The sequence below is a fragment of the Lonchura striata genome, chromosome 15 (genome assembly GCF_050655825.1).
Source record: "Lonchura striata isolate lonStrDom1 chromosome 15, ASM5065582v1, whole genome shotgun sequence".
Classification (NCBI taxonomy): Eukaryota; Metazoa; Chordata; class Aves; order Passeriformes; family Estrildidae; genus Lonchura; species Lonchura striata.
Window position 1 is genome coordinate 16216406 of NC_140717.1, and position 14549 is coordinate 16230954.

The 14549-nt window shown below is 46.4% G+C and overlaps 1 protein-coding gene and 1 long non-coding RNA gene across 2 annotated transcripts; one reads left to right on the forward strand and one right to left on the reverse strand.

Annotated features, from left to right (window-relative positions):
- Window positions 1-5650: 5650 nt before the first annotated feature.
- On the reverse strand, window positions 5651-8386 carry LOC110478431 (uncharacterized). The gene is made up of 2 exons (XR_002466758.3): window positions 7581-8386; window positions 5651-5808 (listed from the first exon to the last, which is right to left on the reverse strand). It is a non-coding gene; the product is annotated as an uncharacterized LOC110478431 (long non-coding RNA).
- A 190-nt stretch (window positions 8387-8576) lies between these two features.
- Window positions 8577-13426, forward strand: FZD10 (frizzled class receptor 10). Its single transcript, XM_021545074.4, has one exon. The coding sequence runs from the start codon at window positions 8591-8593 to the stop codon at window positions 10337-10339; it is 1749 nt and encodes a 582-aa protein (XP_021400749.1). The 5' UTR covers window positions 8577-8590; the 3' UTR covers window positions 10340-13426.
- The last annotated feature ends 1123 nt before the right edge of the window (window positions 13427-14549 follow it).

The following is a 14549-nucleotide window of genomic DNA, read 5'->3' on the forward strand; positions in this document are numbered from 1 at the left end:
AGCCTGGCACAGCCCAGCAGAGCCTGGCACAGCCCAGCCTGGCACAGCCCAGCCTGGCACAGCCCAGCAGAGCCTGGCACAGCCCAGCCCGGCACAGCCCAGCCCGGCACAGCACAGCCCAGCCCAGCCCAGCCGGGCCGGGCTCGGTGGCACCAGGCAGGCAGAGGCTCCCTGGCAGGCACACGGGGCTGTGAGGAGCCAGCTGCCCTTGGCATCCCAGCAGGAGCTCTGCCAGCTGGCACACGCAGCCGAGCAGAGCTGCAGCAGGCCTGGCAGTGCCCCGGGCATCAGGGGAGAATGAAGATTGAAAGGTGTGCTGCAGGGATGGTTCATGGAGCTGAGGCTGAGCCCAGGTGCTCGGCAATTAACTGCATTAACCTGCAGCTGGAGAGCTCAGAGCCAAGTTAGCTATTCGCAGTTCAATCTGTACTGGGGATTATAGTCGCTTATTTATATGGCTGGGGGGTTTTGTTTGGTTTTTGGCTTCTTTTTCTGTCTGGTTCTGCTGAGAAGATAAGAAAAAGGGTGTGCTGTCTGTATGTTCAGGTCTAATAATATTTAATGCAGAGTATACGGTATGCTTCTAAACTTAGAGGGAGGAAGCACAAAATGACATTTAAAGTTGGGATGACATTTATTTGGAATATCCACTGACTTGGGGTAGGTGGAGGGAGAGAGATGGCTTTGAAAGGCAGAATGCTTACAGGGATAACCCTTTTTCAGTTTTACAGAACATGGCAGGGTTTAAAAAATGTGCCTGCCGTAGCACATGGACAGACTGCATGATCTCTTTTGAAATCTGCACAGGATCTTTTTACCCGCTGGGTTTAATTTCAGAATCCAGTAGAGTCATTAAAGAAAATAAAATTATGTTTGTTCTTTCATCTGGAGTACAGAGCAGTATCAATTTTTCATTCCCTCCTCCTTTGCATTCCCACTTTCAAAAAAAAAAGATGTATAGATGGAGGAATTCACCCTATAGCTCCCCTAAAATTTCTGGTCTCCAGCAGCTGCTTTGAATTGATTTTGTATACATGGTTGCCTAATGTGTGCAGCATGTAACAATGCTCCTGTGCTCTGGAACAGGAGATTGCCAAACTCAAATGTATGTGTACGGAGCTGGCAGTATCTAGAAAGGTCTGGCAGCATCTTCCCAAACGTCTGAGTTTTCTGATCACTCTTTTATGAAGTAATGGGGCATTCCAACACTGCTGTGTCCCAGCACTTCCTGCTCACCTTCATCAAGCAGAATATTTTTCATTTAAAGACAGGAAGACACAGACAAGGGGCTGGAGGACGCAGAGACATTTCCAACACTAATGTCTCATTATACTTTACCATTCTCTTGTCTGTGCATTCCCTGATACAAGTATTTCAGACTGAGCAGGTCTTTCCTCCCACTGTGTTTTAATCGCTTCCATATAATAATAATTTAAATATGAAAAAAGACCTCTGCACATCTAAGAGTGATCTAGATGTAACACTTCCTCCCCGTATTTCCTACTGTGTAACTGCACTGCACAGCAAAGTTTCTGGCAGTTTGTGGGTTTGAGCCAGATGGATTCTCTGTCAAATCCTCTACATTTCTATCCAGCTCCTGCTCCGGCATGGGAAGTGCAGCCTGGTCATGTTCTGTATATGAGGAGATTCTATATAGTGGCATTGGGATGGGTGTGGGCTGTGAGAGAATGTGGGGCTCAAAAGCCAGCAGCCACTCTGGCCCCAAGCTCAGCCTCAGGGGCTCCCTTGTCCTGCAGCCTGACATTGAAATTAGAGGTGCTGCCACCAGCTACAATTCAGCTTTAGTGCATCAGGTGAGGGAAAGACTGGGCTAGAAACACACCAGCCACTTTTGGATAGAATCAGCTTTTATAGGTGACCTTTGTGCTGATTTGAGAAATGTGACGTGCCTGCCTTCACTGCTGCCTTGGTCCCTCCTGTGCATCTCACATGCAACGTACACAGAGCATCTCTTTTTTGTGATCTGGACATAATAAATAGCATTCCAACTATGGCATTTCAATTTCTCACTCCTCATGCTTCCTTCAGAGAACGTGTGATTGCCATCAAACTCCTCAAATTCAAATTCCAGATGGAGAATGCGCAAGGGCAGCTTAGAGCAGTGATTAAACCCATATCAGGAATTCCTGCTACCTGAGAGGGTAAAAGGGACACCAGGTCAGGCCAGGACATCCTGTCTCTGCTAGTGCCCTCTGGCAGAGGGGTAGAACATAAAGCTGTGGGGGGGTGGTGCTTCCTCAATATATCATAGTAAATAATGGGGGAACAACATATTCCTGTGGGGAATACCATATACATATGGCAATCTTTCAGCTGCTAAATTTTGGTTCAGATCTGAGCTGTGTCAAGGATTCTTAAAGGTTAAAATTATACTATCATTAATCCATCAAAGTTACCTCAAGACAGCAATATAAGTTTGAGTGAGAAGGGCTCACGTAGACAGATCTGGAATTTCAGCTTGTGTTCCAAATCATCTTAAACCCACTGGTTGGGCTTGATGATCTTCAAGGTCTTTGCCAGTGTTAACGATCCATGATTCTAGGATTCCAACAGGTCACCCCTGTGTCAGCTTTCCTGCAGGTCACTTTGGAGTCACTGACAAAACTAAAACTAAAATTGCTCTCTTCTTCATGGGACAAACCCAGACATTACCAAGTGAGGCACTGGAAAAGTGTAAATATTCTTCTGAGGTGCCAAAGAGCCCAGAAATGCCAGCAAAGGAATGAATGGCTGTGGGAGGATAAAGGGAGCTGACACATCTACTGCATCCCCAGTTGTGCTGCTGAGCCACAACGGGAGCTCCTCACCAGGTCTGTGCTCCAGAGCCTGCTCTGGCCAGGCTCCAGCCCCTCCGAGCCTCTCCTGTCCCGAGGAGCCCAAAATGAGCACAGCTCCAGTGTGCTCCAGAGGGACAGTCCCTGCCCTGGTGCTGCTCCCAGCCACGGTGCCCTCGGCCTCCTTGGGCACCCCCAGCCCACCACAGCGAGGAGGAGAGCCTCACCTGTGGCAGAGGGGTTCATTTCTTCCTGCCTCCGAGGCAGGAGTGGGCAGAGAGCAGCACTGCTCCCCGTGGCACCGCCAGGCGGGACACGGGACCATGGCACAGTCGTGCCCAGGGTGGCAGCAGGGCAGAGCCCGAGAGCCCTGGCACAGCTGGTTCTGGCTGCTCTGCAGATTGCTGCTGCTTCCATTTGCATTTGTGAGCAGCTGCAGACCCAGACCCGCACCAGAGGCTGCAACAACCTGCTTGGACCTTGAAAAGGAGCAGTGGAGAAGCTCTGGATGGAGCTAAGGGAGGAAATGACGACGTGAGAACTGATTCATCCTTGCCATCATCTGCAGTTTTCACTGCGTTGCTGCCTTTACAAGCCTGGATTTGGCTGCAAGATATACAAGCAGTGTGTGCAGAAAGACTGGTGAATGAGGGTTATCAAATGGTGTTTATAAGAAAAGAAAATCTGTGTGCATTTTCTTTTTCTGCTGAGCCTGTTCTTGGTTTTAGTGTCTGTAGAACTTTCTGCTGCGACCCATGCTGTAAAATTATAATATTCCTGTAGTACTAGAGTATAAGTGAAAAGGATATTCTTCTGCCTTTATGTAATTTTAGCATTATCGGTTTATTTCTGACCAGGAACTTAATTTTTTTTCTGCTTTGGCTTTAGTTTTGTTCGTTGTTTTTGTTCCTAAGAGCAGAAAAATACTGTATCTTTAAATTAGGAGTAGCTGAATAATGAATCTTGGGCAGTGAAAAGGCTAATGTGCTGTGGAAGAGAAGGAGTTTAATCTAATTTAGTTGGAGGGTGTCTGTCTGTGGTGTTGTTTTCTGGACTGTGGGAATAGAGGAGGGAAGCTGCCCCAGTGAATGGTTCCTCCTGAGCCAGAAGCAGTGGGGAGTCCCTTAGATGCCACTGATCCGAAGCCAGGCCATGAAAAGGGGATTAAAGAAATGTTCTGATTTGCAATTCACACTAATGCACCCCGTCGAACCTTTGGTAATATTTCAAACCACATTTCAAGGGAAGTGCCCTTAAAATAGCCAGCTAAATTGTATTAGAGCAATACTATACAACCCACTCATCCATTTATGATTTGTTTTTGGTTTTAATTCTTTTAACTCTTGGTGGTGGTGGCTTTCTAAGGCAATTAAAACTTTTGTGCATTGTGCAGATTTGCACTTGCATGGGAATATTTCTCTGTGTGCCTGTCCTATTAGGCAGACATGTTTACTTAAATTTTGGAGGAAAACTGCTACAAAGGTTCTGTAGCTAGGAAAAAATAAACCCATTTGGTTTAGAAAATAAACATTTCTCTGCATGCCATTTAATTTTATTAGTATATAGTGGAAATTCAGTCAGAAATACAGGCTTACAACATTGCTAGAATAGCTATCAACTTTCTTTTTGTGTGTGCGATCCTTTTCTTTCACAGTTGTTATCTATTTGGCTAACATTTTTCAAATATATATGTTTTAATACCCGTGTTTTTAATCTAGAAATAGAATTCATTACAGGAATAAAATGTGAGTTAAAAAGTGAATAAATGTGTCAAAATATAGATGAGAATTGCATTATTGAGTGGGATTAACATTAAACTGATCTCTCTTTTTTTTGTGTAATAAATGGCTGGCCAGATATATTAAATCTGAAAATCAGTGATAGCTACAGACTTCTTAAATACAGGATTGTCAACATCAGTTCACATTCTGTCATGACACACCATTGTTCCTCATAAGTAATTTAGACTATTTTACTAAAAATCTTTAATGTACTAATTAACTCTTCAAGTCCCCAAGCTGCTCATTTCATTTCTCTTTACTGCTGAAGTGTCAGAACATTTTCTCTCAAATGGATTATTTGGGTCTTCTTTAATCCCATTTCAGAAAACCTTGCCTGGCTCTGTAATTTCCAATGGCTCTAACATGGATTGAATGGATGCAACTTTGATTTTCACCATCAGCCATATCAAAGTGTTTTATTCCACTGCCACTGTCATAGATTATCCAGCATGAAACTTTGCCATTGCAGGGACAAGGGCTGGTGCTTTTTTCTCCTGCCTCGTCTATGGTTTGCTTTACCTACAAAATATTTAGCTATGGTTTGAATTATCGCATGCCTTATTAAATATTCAAGTTTTTAAATCTTTTCCGTATGGGACAGAAGAAGAGCTGGACTTTAAGATAGAGATTATTCCTCTGCACATTTTTGGGAAGTGGGGAGATGGATAGCTAGAGGGAGAAATGCATTCTTCCTGTGAGCTGGCACATTATTTGAAATCATGTTTAATTATAAAGTTTCATTAAAAATCTTTTGCTTAAAATTTTAGAAGCCTAATAAGATTTCCATTAATTTAAACATATCACTATTCCCACAACGGCCCAAATGCTTTCTTTTTCCTCTTTCATCCATGGTTAAATATGTAAATAAAATGTCTAAAGTCATTCTTCAAAGAAGACAAAAGAAAAAAGAGCTGAGGGAAAAGACAGCCATAAAATTCCTCCCAATTCTCCATAACATTTGCCAGAGGGGGGCCAACTCCTAGCCAGGGCCTAGCAGCAGGGGTGCCTGGCTGCTCCATAGAATCACACATCTCAAATCCCACACACAGGAGAAAAAAAATAAAATAAAATATCTTTTCAGCTGGAGCCTTCAAAAGGTTCTTTTCATTTATTAGTTACAGAGGTATCTTCCAGTTGCTGATTTCTCAGCGCTCTCATTTTTCTATAATAATGTTCTGTTTGTTACTCTCACTGACTCCGGCTCGTTGAATGGGTGATACGTGTAGATAGTCCTTAAAAATACAGAAAGTAAAAGAAATTATCTAAGGCAGGATGCGTTGGCTAAAGTAATGGCTAGAAAAACAAGGCTGATTTAAATTGGCACATGAAAGATCAATTAACAGAGACACAACTACAAAGGTTGGACGTTCCCCCCCTTCTTTTTTCTCACTTTCATTTGTGTTTCTTTTCTGCCTCTTAGGAGAAAAAGGTTGCTATCAGTGTTACAGAAAAAAAAAAGGCCATGCTTTATATAATGTATTTTTTCTAAATTTCTTTAATGTCAATGGTGATAGAATATGCTCTACAAAAATACTTATTGGAAAAAAAAAAAAAAAAGAAAAACAAGCTCCCAAACAGTCCAGTTGGATAAAACAAACATTGAATATGTGCCTGTTATGCATTATTTAAATTCTACTTTTTTATTATTATTTAAATTCTACTTTTTTAAACAGAATTTACTTGTCCCTTGAAAAAGCTTTCCCCACACTTCCCTGCTACCCCCAGCTGAGCTCTCTAGAAGAGGAATCAGGATGAATGCAAACGCTAAGAAAACAGGCTTAGATTAATGAAGAATGGAAATGCCCCAGCACACCCTCTCTCTCTCTCACACACACAGACACACTAAAATAAATAAAGCTCTTTTTCTGCTCATAACACTGCCTGCTTTTTTGATCCCTGAGGAATCTGAAAGTGTCCGAGGAAAGGTCGGTCCCTCGGAGCAGTGCTTTATAAATCGGAGCAGTGCTTTATAAATCTAATCTCCTCGATGCACTGAAAAGCCTCCAAAGGGACCTGGCTTTTCAAGGCACATTTTGATGGTGGCTTTTACTCCTTGGCAAGGGCTGGCCGCATCTCCAGGGCTTTCCGAGACAAGCGCAGCCCTGGTCCGCTGGCCCCGCTCGGATCCATCTCACCCTTATCAGCACGGAGGAAGCCAAGGGCTTCCTTCCAGAGCTGGGGGGTATTAACTCGGAGCGGCGGGATCTGGGAGTTTCCAGCAGGATCCGTGCTCTTTTCGATAAGAAACAGGCACTCATGGAGAGGAGCCCGGTTTGTGTGGGTGAGCGTGAATGAAATGAAAGAGAGATTTTCCTCCTTCATTAATATGTTCGCTAAAACTGAGCTCAAAGGGGGTGGGGGGCGGGGGAAGGGGGGGCTGAGCAGAGCTAATCTTTGACTTCTGCTCACTGTGCTCCTTTCCGTCTGCAAAACTGCGAGCTCTAGTTTGGCTGGGGATTTAACTTCCTCCTTCTCTAGCTCGGAGAGACCAATAAGCAAAATAAATATCAAAGCTTAACTTTAAAAGTAAACACAACTCAGTTTAGAACGATACCCGTCTCCAAAAATCTGTAAGTATTTTTTCTATAGTGGATGAAGTAACTTCCCCAAGGCGATGTCTCCTGTCCTCTTAGCATTTCTTATTTAAGGGAAAAAAAAAAAAAAAAAAAAAAAAAAGGCAAGCTACTTTTCGAGTGATGCCATACTGTGATTAAAACCATAATCAGGTACTTTTCCAGCAATCCTGCCTGTCCTGTTCATTTAGGAATTCGAGACAAAGCACGACATTTGAAAAAAGCTGAGACTCCAGGCTGAAAGCAACCATATTTTATGACCCTGGCAGAGAAGAGTTTATAGCGCTCGCCATAAAATGCATCCTCCTCCCCACATCCTCCCTGCTAAAGCTTTGCCCCCCCTCCAATAAAGGCAGTCAAGGAGGCACCACCTTCAACCCTCTTATTAGGAGCCACGAAGTCTGAAGGCTTCGCTCTCCCTGGCTTCCTACCTGAGCGAGGGAGGGCAGGCTGACGCCTTCTACAGAAAAGATCTTGTTAAACTTTCAACAGAGGGCAACGCGAGGGAAAGCAGAAAGGAAGGAAAGAGAGAAGAGAGAGAAACAAATGGGGCTTTTTCTAATCTGTGCCGATCAAGGAGAACCTGTAGGGGTCCTTAAGGAGGTTTCAAGGCGTTCCGAGTGATTGGAAAGTAATCACCGTGTCAGCTTCACCTTTCTCATGCAAAGTGGATGTCGTATGCGAGGCGGATCCTGCACAGGTTTTTTCTCTTCTTGGGTTTAGCTTTTTTTTTTTTTTTACTTTATTTTATCCTCGATTCAGCCGCCCCCAAGGCCCCAGCTGCTGCGGCCCCAGGAGCCGGCGGGGCGGGGGCAGCGGAGCCGGCACAGGCACCACGCACACTCAGCCCCGCTCGGCACAGCGCGGCGGAGCCGACCTATTGCAAACCCGGACCAGAGGGCGGCGAGCGGGGGGGATTCTTCAGGCCCCCCTCTTCAATGGCTTAGAGCTTTCCTCCCCCTCCTCCTCCTTTATTCCGCGCTCGGATAAACCAATCTCCACCTCTCGCTCGGCAAGGAGCGAGGAGCTGCGAGCCGCTGGAGCAGCGGAGGATCCCCGGAGGCGGCCGCGGCACCGGGAGCCGCCCGGGACGGGAGCGAGGGGAGCGGCGGCCGGGCCGTGCCCGCTGCGGACTGCGCGGACACCGCCGGGCCGGGCGGCGGAGCCGGGGGCGGCCGGGCGGACCGCCAAAGTGGAAGCCCGGGGAGCAGAAAGTTGCCGGGCTGCCCGCAGCGAGTTCGGCGCTGGCGTGCGGCGGGGGCGCTTTCCCCTCCGCCGGCCGCCGCCCGGGCGCTCCCCGCGGGGCCGGGCCGATGCTGCCCCGCTCCGCCGGCGCCGCGGCCCCGCCGCGCTCGGGGCCGGCGCTGCCGGGGCCGGGGCCGGGGCCGGGCCGGCCGCCGCTCTGAGCGCCGCGGGCCCCGCGCCGCGCTCCGGCCGCGCCATGGGCCCGGCGGCCGGCGGCGCCGCGCTGCTGCTCTGCTGGCTCAGCGGCTGCTGCGCGGCCATCGGCTCCATGGACATCGAGCGGCCCGGCGACGGCCGCTGCCAGCCCATCGAGATCCCCATGTGCAAGGACATCGGCTACAACATGACGAGGATGCCGAACCTGATGGGGCACGAGAACCAAAGGGAAGCCGCCATTCAGCTGCACGAGTTTGCCCCCTTGGTGGAGTACGGGTGCCACAGCCATCTGAAATTTTTCCTGTGCTCCCTCTATGCCCCGATGTGCACGGAGCAGGTTTCTACCCCGATCCCAGCCTGCAGGGTGATGTGCGAGCAGGCGAGGCTGAAGTGCTCCCCGATCATGGAGCAGTTCAATTTCAAGTGGCCGGACTCCTTGGACTGCAGCAAGCTGCCCAAAAAGAACGACCCCAATTACCTGTGCATGGAAGCCCCCAACAACGGGTCGGACGAGCCACCCAGGGGCTCCAGCATGCTGCCGCCCATGTTTCGTCCCCAGCGGCCCAGCGGCGGCCACGATCTGCAGCAGCACAAGGACAGCCTGAGCAGAGCGTCCTGCGAAAATCCTGGCAAGTTCCACCATGTGGAAAAGAGCGCTTCCTGCGCGCCGCTCTGCACGCCAGGGGTTGATGTTTACTGGAGCAGGGATGACAAACGGTTTGCTGTCATTTGGATTGCCATCTGGTCCATCCTGTGCTTCTTCTCCAGCGCTTTCACTGTGCTCACTTTTCTCATAGATCCTCAGCGTTTCAAGTACCCCGAGAGACCCATCATCTTCCTGTCCATGTGCTACTGCGTCTACTCGGTGGGGTACATCATCCGCCTCTTCTCGGGCGCCGAGAGCATCGCGTGTGACAGGGACAGCGGCCAGCTCTATGTCATCCAGGAGGGGCTGGAGAGCACCGGCTGCACCATCGTGTTCCTGGTTCTCTATTACTTTGGCATGGCCAGCTCCCTGTGGTGGGTGATCCTGACCTTGACCTGGTTCCTGGCGGCTGGGAAGAAGTGGGGGCACGAGGCGATCGAGGCCAACAGCAGCTACTTCCACCTGGCGGCGTGGGCCATCCCGGCCGTGAAGACCATCATGATCCTGGTGATGAGGAGGGTGGCTGGAGACGAGCTGACAGGGCTCTGCTATGTCGGCAGCATGGATGTGAACGCCTTGACGGGGTTTGTGCTCATTCCTTTGGCTTGTTACCTAATCATTGGCACTTCTTTTATTCTTTCTGGGTTTGTGGCCCTTTTTCATATCAGGAGGGTGATGAAAACAGGTGGAGAGAACACCGACAAGTTGGAGAAACTTATGGTCAGGATTGGTGTCTTCTCAGTCTTGTACACTGTGCCTGCAACTTGCGTGATAGCTTGCTATTTTTATGAGAGACTGAACATGGATTATTGGAAAATAGTGGCAACTCAACAGAAATGCAAGATGAACAATCAGACTAAAAATTTAGACTGCATGATGAGTAACTCTATCCCAGCAGTAGAAATTTTTATGGTCAAAATTTTTATGTTATTAGTTGTGGGCATTACTAGTGGCATGTGGATCTGGACTTCCAAGACTCTTCAATCCTGGCAAAATGTTTGTAGTCGGAGATTAAAGAAGAGAAGTAGGAGAAAACCTGCAAGTGTTATTACGAGTAGTGGAATCTACAAAAAACCTCAGCATCCACAGAAAACTCACCTTGCAAAATATGAATCAACATTACAACCGCCCACTTGTGTGTGACCAGGTTTTAGAAAAGACTGTATCTCACATCACAGACTTACAAATGTCCACAGTAGCAGTCAGAAATTAAAAAATGAATGGTGCTTTTTTTTTTGTCAGAACATTTTCATATCTCAAGGCACAAAAATGTATCATGCTGAATTCAGGACCTGGTGAAAAACTGAAGGTAAACGTACTCATGGAAAGGTTTTATGTGAAAGAGATATTGTGAATTAAAACAGTCTGCTCTGTTGCTAATTTGTAGTTAAGAATCAAATCCATCCCTCAGATTAAAAAAAAAAGAAAAAAAACAACGTAAAAACCAAACACAACAACCAACACTTATTTAACTTCTTCATGTAGCTGGGCTGGATTTTCTTCAGCTCTCTGAGTAACAAGGTATAGCCAAGGTTTGTGGAGCAGTGGTTTGATTTTAGAAGTGCCCAAGTGAGCATTGTCTCTCCAGGGACACGGAGGAGGCCAGTCCTGAGCGAGGATGCTCTCTGGGAAAACAACCTCCGTGCTAACTTCAAACCCTCCACAACTCCTCTCAGCCCGCTGGGCTTGGAGTGCCTAAAAATAGGCTCAGTCTATAATGCTCACCAATATTCTTTCACCAAAAGAGAAACTTCCTGCACCAGACACAAACTTTGTGAATAAGAATAATGTGCAATACATTTTTTTTTCTTACCATGACATGAAAAGAGAAACAAGTATTTTGCTGTACATAAAGACAACAAAAGAAATCTCTTAACAAAAGAACTAAGAGGTCTAGTCCTCAGAAACCCTTTAGTGTTACATTTTGTGGCTTTTTAATGGAAATCAAGCCAATGTTATACACGTTTGGACTGATTTGTGCAAAAAAAAAGGGGGGGATCAATTCAAAGAGACCCAAAGGGCTTATTGACTCTTTCTATTGTTAAACAAATTCTCACTATGAATAGATCAAGAAGCACTAGATTCTGCAAAGGGAAGCTTTGTATAGAGTGATGCTCTTTACTGTGCTGGGGGTGCACGGTTCTGTGCTGTATATATTTGTAATATACAATTATTTTTCATGCTCCACTATTTTATTAAAAATAAAATATGTTCTTTAGTTTGATAATTTTGTGTGTTCTAAACTTTCTCTGATGTGCTTTGCCGTTAATAAACTTGTTTCCTGGATCGTTTTGATAAAAGCACACTTTGAATATATCAAGTCTAAATAGAGGGGACAGTAATTTACTCGAAAGAAATTGCAAGGTGAAATGGAATAAATGGATTTTGAAGGTGCATATTCCGGTGAGCCTGTGCAGCCGAGGAAGCGGGATGGCTTTAGTGATGCGAGAAGCTGCGGCGGTGTCAGCAGTGTTTACAGAGCGCTGGCATTCCAGCAGCATCCTCGGTGAAGAGCCTTTAAAATGTGCCTGGGCTGTTCAAGATCGCTGCCTCGCCTCGCCCAGCGGGAGCGCCAGCCCGTCTCTACCCTCGGGGAGTTCCCCGTACAACCCCACGGAAGTGTCCCGCGGGTGGCCACACTTAGGGGACACCGGGACACACAAATGCAGGGTTTGAATGCCGCCTCAGCAAGTTACCCCATGAAGCTGGAATTGTAAATACATTGTCGAGAAGTTTTTAGTGGAGCGTGCTTTTGTGTGAAGCTCAAGTTTCCCCTGCAGTTTTGCAGGGGGCCAGGCTGGCTGATGAGCTGGGGAGGCAGGATGGAACCTCCCTGTCTCACCCACTGCTCTGGGAAAGCCCTGGTCAGGATCCCATCCCAGAAAGGACAGCACCTAACGGGAGAGTGGCCATCCTTGTGACACTCATGCTGTGCCTGGGAATTTTCCAACAGAAGGTTCTTTAGCAGTGGTTTGGTTTTTCAACTTATCAATGCAGTGTGGCACTTAAATTCTTGCCTTTTTGTACTCTTTTGAAGTGTTCGCAGCAGTGACGAGGAACTTGAGTGGCAGAAATGATCTTGCAGGTTTTATCAATAGTCTTCATGTCTAAAGTGCACATAGATAAAGCAGTTTTGTTACAAAATTCAGCTTTGGAGGAAGAGAAAAGATCTGTTTTCCCTTTTTGTGTCACTGTGCCACTCTTTGACACAGGGCTTTGAGATGCCCTGGAAGTTAATCCTGTCAGAGGACACCGTGCTGCAGCCAAAGCAGGACATTGCACTAAAGAATCCACTTGTGAAACTACTGAATAAATGCCTGTGCATCTGTAGGTGCTCTGGCTAAACCACTGGTGCTGAGAAATAGAGTTTTAAAATCACCTGTGTATTGCGGATTGCTGCAGCAAGGCTCCAGGTGTGTGTTTTGCTTGTGTGTGCCACCTCACAGGATTCACACCTGCCAGAGGGTCAGAGCTGGCTCCACAGGGCAGCTGTGCCCAGGGACTGTCCCAGGCTTGGCCCCAGCCTGCACCAGTCTGCAAGAAACCTCTCATGGTTCGTGGGCCGTTATTTGCTTTCATTGTTCCTGATGAACTCTTCCAGCCTGCTATCGGGGTTCTGGAAGAAATAAAAGTGAAGAGAGATGTCCAGCAGTGGCTGAGCTCCTGCTGCCACTCTGAGTTTGTTCAGTTCTCAGCTTAGGCCCTTCACTGTCACCAGAGCAGAACTGCACCTTTTCCTAAGAAAATGGCAAATATCATGTTGCAAATAGATTCTTGCTGAACTGTAAACCAAGGATTCAGATTTCATCTCATGCTCGCAGTTATTCAGGTATTATCTGGGGGGGGGTTCCTGGTAAGCAAATGAGATTCCTCAAGTACATAATGATGCTAATTCTTTTCATCAGGACTGTAAGTGCAGCAGAATGTAATGATGAGCTTTGAGGACATGTTAAGAATTAATGAATTCAGAGATTGTACTTCTTGCTTTGCCATAGATCCTAACAGTCTTAACAGTTTAATACTCGAGTTGCTACTTAAGGAATTGGATGCTTATTACTGTTAAAGGAAAGTGATATACTTATTTCTAAAACGATTTATTACAGTTATTAATAATTAACACAGATTTGTATTCTTGTCTTAGAAGGTTGCAAATTAGTTAAATGACAATAATACCAAAAGTCATTAAGGCAACATCTCAAAAACATTAAACTTCTTTATTTTTCACAGTAATTTTATATTTTAGTGAAATCATGTTTGAGTTTTTATTTGTTGAATTTGATAGGATTTTTCTTTGCTGCCAAGGCCCAATAGGTATTTGCTTATCTCAGACTTTTAGGAAAAGTGCCTGTATGTGGTTATTTTAACAATCCAGTCACTCCATGGGAAACTTATTGAGGAAGAAATGTCCAGTGGCATTTATCAGTTCAAAGTTATAAAATAGATTCTTTCTTCTGGTGTGTACATACACCAAATCAAGAACCAGGTGTTTGCCATAGGCTTGTGAGTAGGTAAAAGAAAGGCAGAAAGTTCCTTTTTCTGGCAAAGGTAGCTTAGTAGAACAGCGTGATTTACTGGGGAGAGATTAATGAGGTACGAGCATGAGATCAGCAGGGGAAAATGGGATTCAGGGCAAAACCCCACAAAATTGTAATTACCATGGTAAAAGTCTTGTTTCCCCGTGAAATGCTGATGCTTCTCATAAACAGAAAATAATTAAGCTCAGCAGTTGCAGGGCTCAGAGCTGACATGTCGGGACACTCCGAGCAGCACACGGCTGAGAGGATGTGAGGGGCTCAGCCCAGGAATGTGCAGATCCCTTATCAGGTTTTGCCCGGACAGCATTTCATGTGTCTGTTATTATGCAGCCATTATTCACATCTGGCTGTCATGCCGTGGCTGCAGAGAGCAGGAGCAGCCGTGTCTGACACACAGCCTGCTCCCCCCAGCCCCAAGCCCCGGCTGCCAGGGATGCTCTGTCGTGATGGGATATTCCTGCTCAGGTGGGCTTTTGATGGCAGGTGGTCTCAGCAACAGATGGCCTCAAAGGACAAGCTCCAGTGTTTTAGTTTAAAACATTTACACATTTAAAAAAAAACAACATTGAAATGTTATCCTCGTGTAGTGTTTTTAAGTATTTCAGACAGAGTAGCCAAGTTATTAACAGTGACAGATGATAAATCAGGGCATCCTTTAAAAGGTGGGTGATGGTGATTATGTGGTCTTGGAGCTTGCTTTGATCAGAAGTGACAGCCCTGTAAGGTCTGTGCCACTCAATCCCCCCTGAAGGGAGATCAGCACCTGTTTGCACTTTGAGCCTCCTCTACCTCCCACTGCCTTCCAGCACTATTTCATC